Source organism: Fringilla coelebs (genome assembly GCF_963513975.1).
Source record: "Fringilla coelebs genome assembly, chromosome: 16".
Lineage (NCBI taxonomy): Eukaryota > Metazoa > Chordata > Aves > Passeriformes > Fringillidae > Fringilla > Fringilla coelebs.
In genome coordinates, this window is record NC_140042.1 from 3,085,540 (window position 1) to 3,099,486 (window position 13,947).

At 51.8% G+C, this 13,947-nt stretch overlaps 1 protein-coding gene across 1 annotated transcript; it reads left to right on the forward strand.

The window, feature by feature from the left end:
* Positions 1-2,068: 2,068 nt before the first annotated feature.
* KPNA7 (karyopherin subunit alpha 7) lies at positions 2,069-13,101 on the forward strand (the record flags this gene model as incomplete). The annotated part of the gene is made up of 12 exons (XM_084216247.1): positions 2,069-2,243; positions 6,359-6,401; positions 6,850-6,952; positions 7,587-7,727; positions 8,262-8,347; positions 8,757-9,025; positions 9,525-9,607; positions 10,063-10,326; positions 10,674-10,907; positions 11,236-11,418; positions 11,857-12,006; positions 13,021-13,101. The coding sequence occupies 12 exons, from the start codon at positions 2,069-2,071 to the stop codon at positions 13,099-13,101; spliced, it is 1,812 nt and encodes a 603-aa protein (XP_084072373.1).
* Positions 13,102-13,947: the final 846 nt, after the last annotated feature.

Sequence of the window (13,947 nt, forward strand, 5' to 3'; positions counted from 1 at the left end):
CACTGTCACATTTCCAGGACAGCAGTGGAGTGGCAGGAAGGAGGTGGCACAAGGAGATGGAATTACCAGGGGTGTTGCCCAAAAGCTCATCCCCAAATCAGTGTGTGTGAGATGTGAGGCAGTTGCAACAGAAAAATCATCATCTCTGGGCTTAGCAAAAATTACCTGCAGCTCTTGGATCAGATGCATGTCCAATCCTCTTTTTAGCATTTCCTAAGCATGGCTTTCAAAGGAAAGCCCCTAAATACACATTTTAAACAAAGACACTAATTTCTGTTGAAATGCTGTCCTCAGCTGGGATAATTGGAGGTGCTGGAGCAAGGTGAGCAGCATCTGGCAGCAGGAAAGCTCATCCCCTCCTCTAATTAAGCTGCACATGGACTCCCTGACAGCAAAGAGGCATCCAGAGGCTCAAGACCCCATGATTTATATGGATTTCCTGGTGTTTTCATGGAGTTGCTCTTTCTTGCATGATTTACAAGGCACTCCATTCCTTTAGAGATCACCTTAGCCTTTCTCCTGGTAGGTGCTGTGGAGCAAGGCCATGCATGATTTATACAAAATTATGTGGGTTTTTGATTAATCCCAAAGTTTCTTCATCACTCCATTGTGCCTCATCCCCAAATGCACTATAGATTTCTCTGTTTCAGATCCTCGAGTTACAGAGTCAGGGACTAAAAGAATAATTATTGCTGGGCTCTGCTAAGGAAAAAAGTGAGATTTTGGCCATAGGTGATTATAGTTTCTGCAGCTGAATCAGTGTCCCATAACTGACAGAGGATAATGGATTTAATAAATAACTCTGATTAAGTCTGAGGTTATTTTTAAATAATTTCAAAAACTGTTACTCTAATCCCTCTGTGGCTGGCAGAAAGGAGGATGCTCAGAAGTTAAAATTAGTTCCTTCACGTTCAGCCTGGTGTGGAGTTACAGGCTCCAGGGCTGTCCTGGTTTTCTGGGGCATCCACTTACAGTGGAGCCAAATGGACACAAACAGCTGCCTTTGGAAAGTGGGAATGAGCTCCCACAACTCCCTCAGCCCTGCTGCTCTTCTCCTTCCCAACGCTCTGAGAGCTCAGCAGGAGCTCCCAGCCCAGCTGATGGGACAATCAGTTGGTGTTATCCACAAGCTGTCTTCCTGCACACAAATCCTCTTTCCCTTGATTCACAGGGAATTCCCAACTCTCCCAGGCCTCTTTATCAACAAATATAGATTTCTTCTGTACAATGTCAATATGATTCATTTCCTTTTTGGTTTTCAGTGCCTACATTTCAGAGTGATCCCATTTCTTGGCTGGGAAGAGGACCTAAGGAACACTTTGCCTTGAAAAGCACCACAGAATCCCACATCCACAGCAGGAGCTGTTTCAACTGAAATGATGGAAAACCATTCTCCTTTCCTCCTCCTCTTTTTCCTCCTCCTTCTTTTCTCTCCCATAGAGATGGGCTGACAGAGCTGTTCAGCCTGGAGAAGATAAGACTCCAGGGAGAGCTGAGAGCCCCTTCCAGAGCCTAAAGGGCTCCAAGAGAGCTGGAAAGGGACTTGGGACAAGGGATGGAGGGACAGGACAAAGGAATGGCTTCCCACTGCCAGAGGGCAGGGTTGGATGGGATATTGGGAAGGAATTCTTCCCTGTGAGGGTGGGGAGACCCTGGCACAGGGTGCCCAGAGAAGCTGTGGCTGCTCCATCCCTGGAGGTGTTCAAGGCCAGGTTGGACAGAGCTTGGAGCAACCTGGGATAGTGGAAGGTGTCTGTTCCTTCCACTGTCCCAGGCAGGGGGTAGGAGTGAGATGAGCTTTAAGGTCCTTTCCAACCCAAACACATTCATGATTCTCTGAACTGACACGTGCCCATGGCTCCCTGGCTGCAGAGGAACAGGGGCAGAAAAGCAGGACCACATTTTTAAGGCTGCTCCACTAAATTAAGGGAAACCACAAACTGAACCTTCAGCCTCAGAAAATCCAGCTGCAGTGCTCAGCTTTGCCTCCAGCTCAGCAGCAAGGCAGAGATAACAATAAATCCCTTCTCCCACCTTCTGCATGTCCTGATTAGGCAGGCTGTAGCAGATGGGGGCTGTCATTGTTCCGTGCCTGTTCCGTGCCTGGCACACAGCGGCGCCGAGCCGGCTCTGCCCCAGGGGCGGCACCAACCATGGCTCTGACAAGAAGCGGTGGCTGCTGCTGGGAGGTCACAAGCTGCCCGACCTCTGCCACCCCAGGAGGGACCTGTGCAGCCTGTGGAGTTAGCACTGCCTCCCTCACAGATTGTGAGCCAGGGGAAAGGATCCCAACTGAACAAGGAGGAATTTCTAGGCTCCATCCCTGCCACACTTAGGAATGCTGCACATCCACGAAGGCATAAAGCTGTGTCAGGGAGATTTAGGCTGGATATCAAAGAAAGGTTCTTCCCCCAGAGGGTGGTCAGGCACTGCCCAGGCTCCCCAGGGAATGGTCCCAGCCCCAAGGCTGCCTGAGCTCCAGGAGGGTTTGGACAATGCTCTCAGGCACAGGGTGGGATTGCTGGGGTGTCTGTCCAGGAGTCTGTCTGATCCTTGTGGGTGTCTTCCAGTTCAGGATACATCATGATTTTATAGACCACCAGCAGTTACATCATCAGCTGTTTCAGGAACCCACATGGATATTTTCTTGGTGTTAGTGTAACTAATAAGTGAAATTAATTTGTTGGTGTTCATTTAATGGAGCTGCACTGTTGCTGACAGAGAGGACGTTGTGTGAGAGCAGCGTTCAGGGGCTGGCAGGGACCCCTCCCTCTGCTCCCCTCCATCCAGCTGAGGCTCTCCTCTCCCAGAGGGGTTGCTGTGCCTGTGCAGCACCCCAGGATGGACCCCAGGGTGTTCCTGCCTCGTCTCTCCCCACCACAGAGATGCCACACACCGACAGCTTCCCTGACCAGTACCTTTCTCCACATGCAGTGAGGGTAAATCCATGCAAGAAACATGAAAAACACAGGAGGGGAAATCAGGGATTTTCTCTCAGGGTTAAAAATGAGTGTTTTCAAATCTCCCCCAGTCAGAGCCTCACTGAGGTGCGGTGTGGGGTGAAGGGTGGCAGAGTAGGGGAGAACAGCCTCAAAAAAACCCCTGCACTGGAACCACAGCTTCTCATACCTGTCACAATGTGGATTTTCAGCTTGAGCACACAAGGCTGAGCTCAGGGGACACTGTCATGTAGATTTAGGGTTTTATCTCCTTTCTTCTCCATTAGCTGTGATACTTTCTTATTATGCTGAAACCCAAAACTTTTCTTTCCTCCAGTGGTTGTTCCCTTCCCCATTTGGAAAATATTGATCTCTCTGTGTCCTCAGCACAGGTTCAAATCCACCCCCCTCATCCTCAGCCTGCTCCTGGGGTCAAATGCATGGCAGTGCCACCTCTCATGACATCAGGGACCAGAGTGAAGGACAAGCAGAGGGATGTTCATCCATTACACGTGTTTTTTCTCTCCCCATCCCCTCCCTCTGTGTGCTGGAAGTGACAGGGAACTGAAAAGGATGGGGCTGATTGTGCTTGGCAGGTGGAGAGGGAATGGAAGGAGCAGGGAGAAAAAGAGCAGCCTGAGATAACCACAAACTTCTCCCAGCCTTGATTTCACATTCACATCCTGCAGCACCTTGGGTGAGAGCTCTGCAGGCAGGGGACCAAAAGCTGGGGGCTGGCCTGTGCAGGAGGCTGCCCCCACTTACCTTGGGGTGTGATTTTAAGCCAATTTAATTAAATTGCTTGGCAAGGTTGTGGGGACTCATCTATTTCAGCTTGAGCCAGGCCTGTTTTGATTTAGTGTTGGCTGATTAGGAATTAGTGGAAACAAACCGCTCAGAAAACAAAATTAGAGGGTGCACGCTAACTTTTGCACCAGATTAAGTTGAATTAAAAAGCAATTGAAATGTAATTTTCCTGTCTCAAGCAGCCAAGAAACAAGATAATGCAACCAGTGGCACTTGAAGCTTAAAATCACAGCAGCCAGGATTAGCACAACTGGCATTTTAATGCCTACAAACAACAGATTTATCTGAAGGTCTTTTCTCAAACCTCCCCTCTCACCTTCCACATAAGGCTGTGTACAACTCATTTTATTTGCTTTGAAATGCAGAATTGGTGTGACCCCAGGACTTGAATCCAGGACTTTAACCAGCCAGGGTATTGCACAGTGTGTCTCCATAGGTATTTCCATGCTGGGCAATACTAGTTATTCCCTGAATTCTTATAATTTGGATTGGAATGGCTCTGTGTGCATGGCTGGAAACTGCAGACCCCCTCCAGGGGTGGGGGGGGGGTGCAGTTCCCATCTGCATCCCAGCATCACCTTCCTGCAGCTCTGTCTTTGTTCCCCATCTCCCTCATACAAAAAGATGTCCAGTAATTTAAAGTCAGGTTTTAATTAAATATTATAATTGCTGTTTTCTCTACCCATTTGGGCAACACTGCTCCTCCCTTCCCCATCAGCAGGACCAGGCTGGCACCCCTGCACACACCAAGAGGGTTTTATGAGGCTTTGCTAGAAAGGGTGATGGTGTGGAGGGTCCCCAGAAGTCCCCACAGTGCTGCAGCCAAGCCCTGCTGCAGTGGTTATTTGGGGGTCAGGGAGCTGCTGTCCTGTTGGCCAGAGCAGCAAGAGCAGGACTGGGGCAAGGGCTCCATAAATGAAAATATCTCCTGACTGATGGAGACTGTCACGGGCACAGAACACAGCACTTTGTGAGCTGCCCAGCAGCTCCTGGCCAAAAGCTTAAGGACTCATGGAGATAATGGGCTCTTGCTGGGTTTCTCTCCTTGCCACCTCCCTGCTGTGCCAGCCAGCAGCTCAGTGCCTGATGATGCTCCACGTTGCTTAATCCTGTCTTGGCTCACTTGCAACCTCTGTGCAGCTGATTCTGCCTGGCTCCTGGTCCTGGGTCCCTCTGACAGGAGGAGGTGCTCTCCTGGCCTGCAGCACCACCCCCAAGCTACCCAGACAAAAAAGTGTCACCCCAGAGTGCCTGTGCCCTGACAGTGATGGGGTGGCAGAGCCCAGACTGTCCCCCATAGCCCAGGACACTGCCAGGTACAGGCTGGCATCCCCCACAAAGGGTCTTGGCCAAAAACAAGACCAAAGCTGGCAAAGCATAAATGTAGGGAGGGGATCTGTGGGTTGAGTGGTGGCCCAGACAGGAAGACAGACAGCTAGCATCCATCCATCCATCCATCCATCCATCCATCCATCCATCCATCCATCCATCCATCCATCCATCCATCCATCCATCCATCCATCCATCCATCCATCCATCCATCCATCCATCCATCCATCCATCCATCCATCCATCCATCCATCCATCCATCCATCCATCCATCCATCCATCCATCCATCCATCCATCCATCCATCCATCCATCCATCCATCCATCCATCCAGGTGAGGGAGCAGGTGCAGATAATGAGGGGCTGTCCTGGGAAGAGCCAATCGTGGAGGGGAACTGGGGGTGTGTGGCCCCATGGGGGGAATAAAAGAGGCACCTGAGAGTAGTGGGGTATGAGGCACAGTTGGGGTAAGTGGGATGTTTTTCACCTTTCCTTCCCCTTTTGGGTGCTGGGTTGTTGTTTAGTCTCTCATACCCCACTATGAGGTTCCTGGCTCTTTGGGGTGTGGGTTTCCTGTGCTGCCCTTCTGCTGGGATGGAGTGGAGAAAGCTTCCCCCAAAAGAAGAGGCTTTCTGGGGTGTTTGGGGAAGAGAGGAGGGGAGGCTGGAGCAGGCCTTGATGTTTGATTGGGATTAAGGCTGTGGGGGATGGTGGATTGAGCCAGAGGGTGGCTCAGCCTGGCCATTCTAGAAGCTGGAGGAGCTCTGCAGCTGGGTGTCTGGGAAAGGAGCTGATGCTGCTGGTGCCTGACCTTGGTTACTGGGACAGGAAACAGGGAGACAGAATGAGAAAAACACCAAAACCTTGAACTTAAAAGGGTGGTGTGAGGGAGCCCTTGGAAGCTGCTCTGAGCTGCAGGTGTTGGCTGTAAGCCTGGAGGGGAGGAGAGGAGGCACCATCTGTGTGGGATCAGCCCCTGAGCATGCTGATGCATGGCCTCAGTTTAGGGGTCCCATGATGGTGTCTGCTCTGAAAACATCTCCCTTAATGCTGGCTGGAAGCCTTGCTTTTCTGACAAAAGCTGTCTGAATGCCAGGTCTTGGTTTATTTGTGTGTATATCTTTGCCTTTTGCTCGGAGGTACTTAGAAATTATTTTGACCTGTCCCTATTTCATGATGTTCCCCTGGCAGCCTGTAATAGTTGCTGGGTTTCCAGAACTTTTTTTTTGATCAGCTGCACTTAATCACTTTGTGTCCCTGCATGTGACTGTGGGCCTTTCCTAGTTGGGGTGCAGGTGGAGGAAGCCAGGTTGGGCTCTGTGGTGGAGTGAGAGAGGCTTAGATGTGGCTGTGTATCCTTAAAAAGGAGACCTTGAGCTGCTCCTTTTGGAGGCAAGAGGCTTTGCCAGGCTTGTGTGTCCCAGTAAATGCAAAAGCCCCAGGATGAGGGCTGGAGGAAGGGGGTGTTCCTGTCACCATAGGGTGTCTGTGTCTGGCTTCCTCCTGGGATTGCAGCAGCTGTAATTTTTGTAGCCTGATATTAAGTGGTAGTTTGTGCTTGTATTTAGTTCAGTGGCTCAGCTGCAGTGTGTGAGGATGCTACCAAGCCCTGCTTGGGGCAGGGGATCTCCAGTGTCTCCCTTGCTGGGAGTGTGGGGTAGAAATGTGTGGCCCAGGCTGCTGGTGGGAGTTGGAGGGTCCCAGCCCCCTCAGTGGCTGGCAGTGGACGGTTCTGGGCAGCTGTGACCTGACCCTGCTCTGTGCTGACCCCCAAGAGCACGTGAGGGCTCCAGCACCTCTCTCAACTCTGCCAAGATGCCAGTCAGGAAGCACAGCCAGCACATGAAGTTGTTCAAGAACAAGGGCAAGGATGAAACTGTGAGTACCCCCCTGTCTGTGCCAGCACTCTGACCCCAGCAGAGCTCACTGTTGGCAGGAGCTGATGGAGGGGCTTCCCAAGGTCTGTGGGACCCAATCTACCTGTGTGAGGGAGCAGGGGAATGGCTCTGGATACCTTCTGCTGGGATGTTTGGGTGGCTCTTGGGGTGTGGTGTGGGGCTGGCTGGGCTGCAAGGAGCATGGTGGCACAGGCGAGGGGGCATGTGAGTTTTGGGTGTGTGGCTGGGGAGGGGAGATGGCTCAGCCCCAGGCTGCTGAGCTCTCCACAGCAGTTATCCCTGTGGAGTTGGGGCTGGTATGGGATGTCAGATGTAGGATCTGTCAGCTTGATTTAAGGCAGTAGAGGAGATGAGGGTTTGCCTTTCAGGTTCAGAAAACCTACTTATAAAAACCCCACTGGTTGCTGGTTCATCCAGCAGCCCATGTCCTTGGGAGGCACTGAGGGAGAGCCTTCCTCTGTCCCAACTCCTACATCACCCTCCAGGCCACGGTGAGGAGGTGCTGGCTCCCCACTCCTCCTGTGGGAAACCTGGGGCAGAGGGCTGCAGGGATAAACTCCCTGGGGAATGGGACAATGCAGACATGAGTGGGATGCTGTTCTTCTTCCCCCCAGACCCTGCGGAGGCAGAGGGTGGAGGTGAGCGTTGAGCTGAGAAAGGCCAAGAAGGATGAGCAGATCCTGAAGCGCAGAAACATTTCCATTACTGTGAAGGAGGAAAATCCATCTCTGGGACAAGACAGAGCAGCTGAGGTGGTGAGTGCTAGGTGCTCTTTACCTGGGTAGGATCAGTGCAGCAGGAATCATCCCTTACTTGGGCCATTATCAACTCCAGCTGGGGTGACTTGATTTAAGTAGCTGGTGCCATTCCTGGTCTCCATGCCCAGTGCTGGGGAGTGTTTCAGACTGCCTGGTTTTTGTCAGTGCAATTTTCATGGTGATGATGTCCTGCTGGCCTCCCTTGATGGCAGGTAGAACAGGCTAGTGCTCTGGCTCGCTGGGAGCTGCTCCTGTCTGGCTCCCTGCACAGCCAGGGGTAATTACTGAGCTCACAGCCCATTATGGTGTCAGTGACTCTTTCACTGCTTGATTACAAGCATTAGTTGCCTTGAAGGCTTTTGTGGATTGTCTTCCTCTGCCTCATCTCGAAACTGTGTTGCATAAAGAATAGACACTGCTTAGATATGAAGTGGTGACTGAGCTGGGTCTAGACAGCTGATTGACTGCTGAGATTAAACCAGAGGGAGTCCCAGCTCCCCAGCTGACTCTGAATCACTCCCTGTGACACAGATTATTCAGCCCTCCTTGGAGGAGATCCTGGAAGCCGTGAATGGGGAAGACACCCAGATGCAGCTGCTTGCCACCCAGGCCACCAGGTATGTGCCCAGCTGCTGGAGCCAGAAGGCTGCAAGTTCCTGTTTGAGGAGCTCTCTTGAGAGATGGCAAAGGGAGAAGGAGCCTGGTAACCCAAAATGCTCATGGGGATCTCAGCTGGTGCCTGTTCTGTGGCCTCTGGGCTGTGCTTGGCTCACAGTCCTGCATGAACCCAACCAAGGGGTTGGCTGTGCTGCCCCTTCCTGTGCCTGTGCTGTGCCAGGAATTACATTGGATCCCACAAGAAATAGAGTGCCAGATGCTTGGGGAGGACAAACTGGAGAGCCTGGCTCTGTGAAGGGTCAGTGCTGAGCAGGGCTGTCCCCACAAGGGTGGGGACACAGGGCTGTGGGCTGTAGTGGCACCACGCAGGGTTCCTCATGGCTGGCTGTGCTGTGTCCTCTCTCACAGGAGACTCCTGTCCAAGCACAAGGACCCCCCCATCAATCAGATCATTGAGCTGGGCATCATTCCCAGGATGGTGGAATTCCTGGGCCGTGCTGACAACGTTGCCCTGCAGTTTGAGGCAGCCTGGGCACTGACCAACATTGCCTCTGGCACCTCGGAGCACACCAGGGCCGTGGTGGAGGGAGGGGCCATCCCAGCCTTCATCTCCCTGCTGTCCTCCCCACACATGCACATCAGTGAGCAGTCGGTGTGGGCCCTGGGCAACATTGCAGGTGAGGAGACCTGGAGGGGCATTTGGATGTCCCTGACTGAGCCAGGGGCTTGATGGTCCTTGTGGGCCCCTTCGAACTTGGAATATTCTGTGATTCTGCTGGGGAGATAAAGCACTAGGGCTCCTCTTCCTGCAGCTTGGTCTCTGAGCTGCTGCCCCTATTGAACCCCATAACCCCTCATCCCCTTAGTGCTGCCTGGGCAGCCTCTGAGATCCTGTGTTGGCTCTGCAAGAAGATTTTGGCCAAAGCCAAGGGCAAGACTCTGTCCTCCTGGGGTGGTTTAACCCTCTAATGCCACCATAGGGGGAACAGAATGGGTCATGCCTGGTTGGCCTGCTGGCACTCCAGTCTGCCCAGTAAATCCTTCCCACCTTGGAATGCCTAGTGGTGTGTGGCTGGTGGGTCACCCAGCCCTGGCCCTGCAGGTCAGATTGCTGTTTGATGTTGGCTGTCTTGTGACTTGGGCAGATGCAGTGACCAACCCTTTTTATCTGTCCAGGGGATGGCCCTATCTACAGGGATGCTCTTATTGCCCGTGATGTGATTCCTCCCTTGCTGGCTCTGGTGTCACCTGCAACTCCAGTAAATAACCTTCCATTTTCTTGGTTTAACAGCTCTTAATCCCTTGGGTGATGGGTGAGTCCACTGTCTGCCTTGTACCCAGCAAACTGTTTGTGTAATTGAATGAGACCCTGCTCTAAACTGCTTTTATGGCCCTGCCTGTGCACAAAGCTGGGGGTGCCAAGCAGACACTCCAAGTCAATGGGATTTCTTCCGTCCTGGCCTTTCTTACCCAGCTCTGACTATCTCAGGCCAGGAATAAGATGAAACTGGTGCAAGGCAGGCTTGCATATGCATGTGGAAGGGCTCAACTTGCCTTTCAAGCTTGCTGCTGCTGCTCTGTGGTTTGTCTCAGCCCTCTCACAATGGTTCCTGCCCCACTGTTCTGTCTCTGGTGTGTGAGAACCTTCACAGGCTAACACAGACTGGGAGGCTCTTGGGGGCAGTGAGGTTCTTACACCTGCCTTGTGTTCCAGGTTGGGTTCCTGAGGAACATCACCTGGACACTGTCAAACCTGTGCAGGAACAAGAACCCCTGCCCTCCCTTGGATGCTGTGCAGAAGATTCTGCCAGTCCTTGTCATCCTCCTGCAGCACGAGGACAAGGATGTCATCTCTGACGCCTGCTGGGCTGTTTCCTACCTGACTGATGGCTGCAATGATCGCATCCAAGTTGTGGTGGAGACAGGGATTCTCCCAAGGCTTGTGGAACTCATGGACAGCCCAGATTTGATTGTTATGGTAGGGAACAATCAGAATCTCCACCCTGTGGTCCCTTAATGTAGAAAGGTCTGGGAAGAGGGAAGGCATGTGCCCTTGTTCCATGTGGCAGCTGTGGTGTGCTGCCCCCTCAGCCCGTGGAGCTGACTGCCTGCTTGTCAAGCCACTGCTTGTTCTGCTGGCCGGGGCTGGAGGCTCTAAATCTGCTTAGAGCAAACGAGGGACGACAGGGCTGTAAATAAAAAGCCATCACCCACAATGCTCTCCTTGTGTGACGGATCAAGCACTTAGGGAGGGATCTTGCTGGGCTTTCTGACATGCATCCCCTGAGGTAAGGACTCTCCTACTCTCCTCTAATCTCTGTCTAGACTCCAGCTCTCCGTGCCATTGGGAATGTGGTCACAGGCACAGACCACCAGACCCAGGATGCCATTGATGCTGGTGCCCTGACTGTCCTGCCCAGGCTGCTGAGGCACAGCAAGGCAGTGATCCAGAAGGAAGCAGCATGGACCCTCAGCAACATTGCAGCAGGGCCTTCCCACCAGATCCAACAGATCATTACCTGTGGGTTATTGCCACCTTTGGTGGAGCTGCTCGACAAGGTGAGAGATGAGCACAGGGCTGCTGAGGGAGGGATGTGGGGTTCAGGAGGCCTGGGATGGCTCATTTGTGAAGCACTTGGTCCCAGAGCCACCTGAGCAGGCTGTTTCAGAGCTGTTGAGATCCTTGGGACAGACTGAGCATCCCAATTTGTTGGTACACCTGCATGGAAGCACATCCTGGAGCTGCCCTTGGCACCTCTGCCAGGTGTCTATGCATCACCCAAAGGGGCAGGGAAAGCTGCATAAAAGGGAAATGGTTATCCTGGCCTCACACTCATCCTAGAGGATACTAAAGCTTGGGAATGCCTTTGCTGTGCTGCTTTTCCAGGGTGATTTCAAGGCTCAGAAGGAGGCTGTGTGGGTAGTGGCCAACTTCACAACTGGAGCAACAGTAGATCAGGTGGTGGAGCTCGTCCGTTCCGGGGTCCTCAAACCTCTGCTCAACCTGCTTTTGGTCAAAGACAGCAAAACCATCCTGATCATCCTGGATGCCATTTCAAATCTCTTTCTGGTGAGATCTGCTCATCCTGGTTGCCATTTTAATCCCTTCCTGATAAGGTCTCATTTTTTGACTTCCTTCTCCCAAAGAGCAGCAAGGAGTGAGCCAAATGCTCACGTTGTGTGGTTAGAACAATGACTGTTGATTTTTGGAGTAAGAGAGACTTCATGTTGTCTAAATTTGTCTTGGATACCCTTGGGTTGTCTAAAGGGCTTGGCAAGATTGAGTTCCCAAAGTGCTGCTCTTCTCTTCATCCCCTGCTCCCTGGTTTGGCTGGCAGCCCCCAGCAGAGACTGGTATTCCACAGGCACATCCCTGGCATCAGGAAGGGACCATAAATTCAGGGATTGTGAGCCTTTGACTTGTAGATCAGGGTTGTAATTACAGAAAAGACCATCTCAGACCTGTTACTGATGTTCTGTTTTCCTACCTGACTTTCCGATGTCACAGGCAGCTGAGAAGCTGGGAGAGACAGAGAAGTTGTGTCTGCTGGTGGAAGAACTTGATGGTCTGGAGAAAATTGAGGACTTGCAGAACCATGAGAATGACATGGTCTACAGAGCTGCCCTGGACATCATAGAGAAATACTTTTCTGGTGAGGTATGTGAGCTCTTGCTGTTTCTCAGCTGAAAATGTGAACCTGTTACACACTGGAATGAAGGACAGAGTTTAAGGATACAGGAAAAGATTTTTAGAGAAGACTTCCACATGACCAGAGTAGTCCTTGCAGCTTCTTCCAGCTGCTTTTAAAGGTCTGTGAAAGCTCCAAGTTGTCAGCCAATGAGCTGGACAACAGACATGGATGCCTTGATAGCATCTTGCTGCTGGAATTTAAACTGGCATCAGCTGGAGTTACTGCAGTTACTGATATGAATACCAAATGTGGAGAAGTTTCCTCCTTCAGAGCTGAGCTGGCTTGTCACTATGAATGGCAGCCTCCTACTCAGCTGATAACAGTGCTCAGGTTGCATTTGGATTACTTGACCCTTCTCATGGTAAGGAATCTATGGAAAAAGAGGATAGGACACCAGCTAGGAGCTGCAAGAGTCCAATGACTGTCACAGATGCCATGTTTGGTCCTAGCCTTAGACTTGCAGATGGGAAAACATCAGTGAAAGAGGCTTAGAGGTCTGGCAGACCTTGGAACTGTGGCTCAGTTTGGGTGTGAGCTGCAGCAGGGGGCAAAGGTCTGGTTTAGTCCTTTGCCAGGTCTGTGGGGTGTCCCTGTGAGAGGGTGTGGAGGAAATTCTCCACACCAGCTCTGGCTGGAGGGGCTGGATGCCAGGGGAACATCTCCCTGAGCAGTCCTGGCTTGTTGCTGTTCCAAGCAGACCATTTAATTTCAGTGAGCTCTACCACTGCAGCCACTTTTATTTCCTTTTGCTTCTGGAGTCTGAGCCCAAAGGCTTGGCTGCTTTTGTGTGTGGGCTGCAGGGACACTGCAGCTTCGGGGTGCTGCAAGGAGCAGGAAGCCTTGGCCTGGTCTCCAGGAGTTCTGTTTCAGTCAAGCTGAACTTAACAGGATTTTTAAAACAAGACTAAAACAGTTGCTGTAAAAGCTTAGGTTTATTCAAATGCAGATCCTGTAAGTAATTTCTATCATTTTCCGAGGAGGAGAATATAAACCTGGAGCCCCAGACTGGCCAAGATGGGCTGTATGATTTCTCAGTAGAGAAGCAAGACTTCAACTTCTGAAGATGAAGCATGACACAGCTCTAAACTGGTGGGTGGAGGTACCTTGGAAGAGCTCAGACATCCAAACCATGAGGAGCAGAGATGCTGAGCCTTTTTATATCTGAAACTTGTCAATAAATTGCACTTTGGGCTTTGTACCTTTTGCCTTTAATTATTTCCCCCCTTCTTTAAGCTGCTGTTGCAAATGATGTAGCTTGGTTTTTTTCCCAATAGCACCTCCAGACCTTGCAGGAGTGTGTTGGAGCCCCTGGGCAAATTTTCTGGGTGGAATCTCTCTAAGTACATTAAACTGCAGGAGAGCAGCATCCTGCCACCAAATCCTTGTGCTGAAACTCCTAGCCTTGACTTGGAGTGGCTGAAGTAGCTCTGAGAAACTGTTTGAGAGGTGTTTCACCCCTCTAAGGCACCATTACTGCTGTGGGAAAGGAGCTGAGCCAGGGCCAGGTGGGTCAGTGGCCTTGCTGTGTTATTCCAGCTGGAAGAGTTGAGTGTGGCTGTGGGAGCTGCTGAGTAAATGCTGCTCCTTTGGAAGGGAAGCTTTGGAGGCAGGGCAGGGGCAACGATTCACCCCTGCTGCAGCTTCCCTGGTGCCATCCATCAGCCTGGAGCCCGTGGATCTGCCTCTGCCCTTTCATTCCAACTTTCAGGTTTCCATGGTGTGTCCCTGGCTCGTGTTCTCCTTCTCTCCAAGCCCTCCAAGTGTGGTTTCCAGCAGAAGGTGAGGATGGAGTTGAGCCCATGGCACAAAGGTTTTGTGCTGTGGGTTCTCAACAAGCTGCTGGCTACTGCCCCATCCTTGCAGTGCTGATGGGTCCCAGCAGACCCTGCCCCAATCCTTCGCTCCCC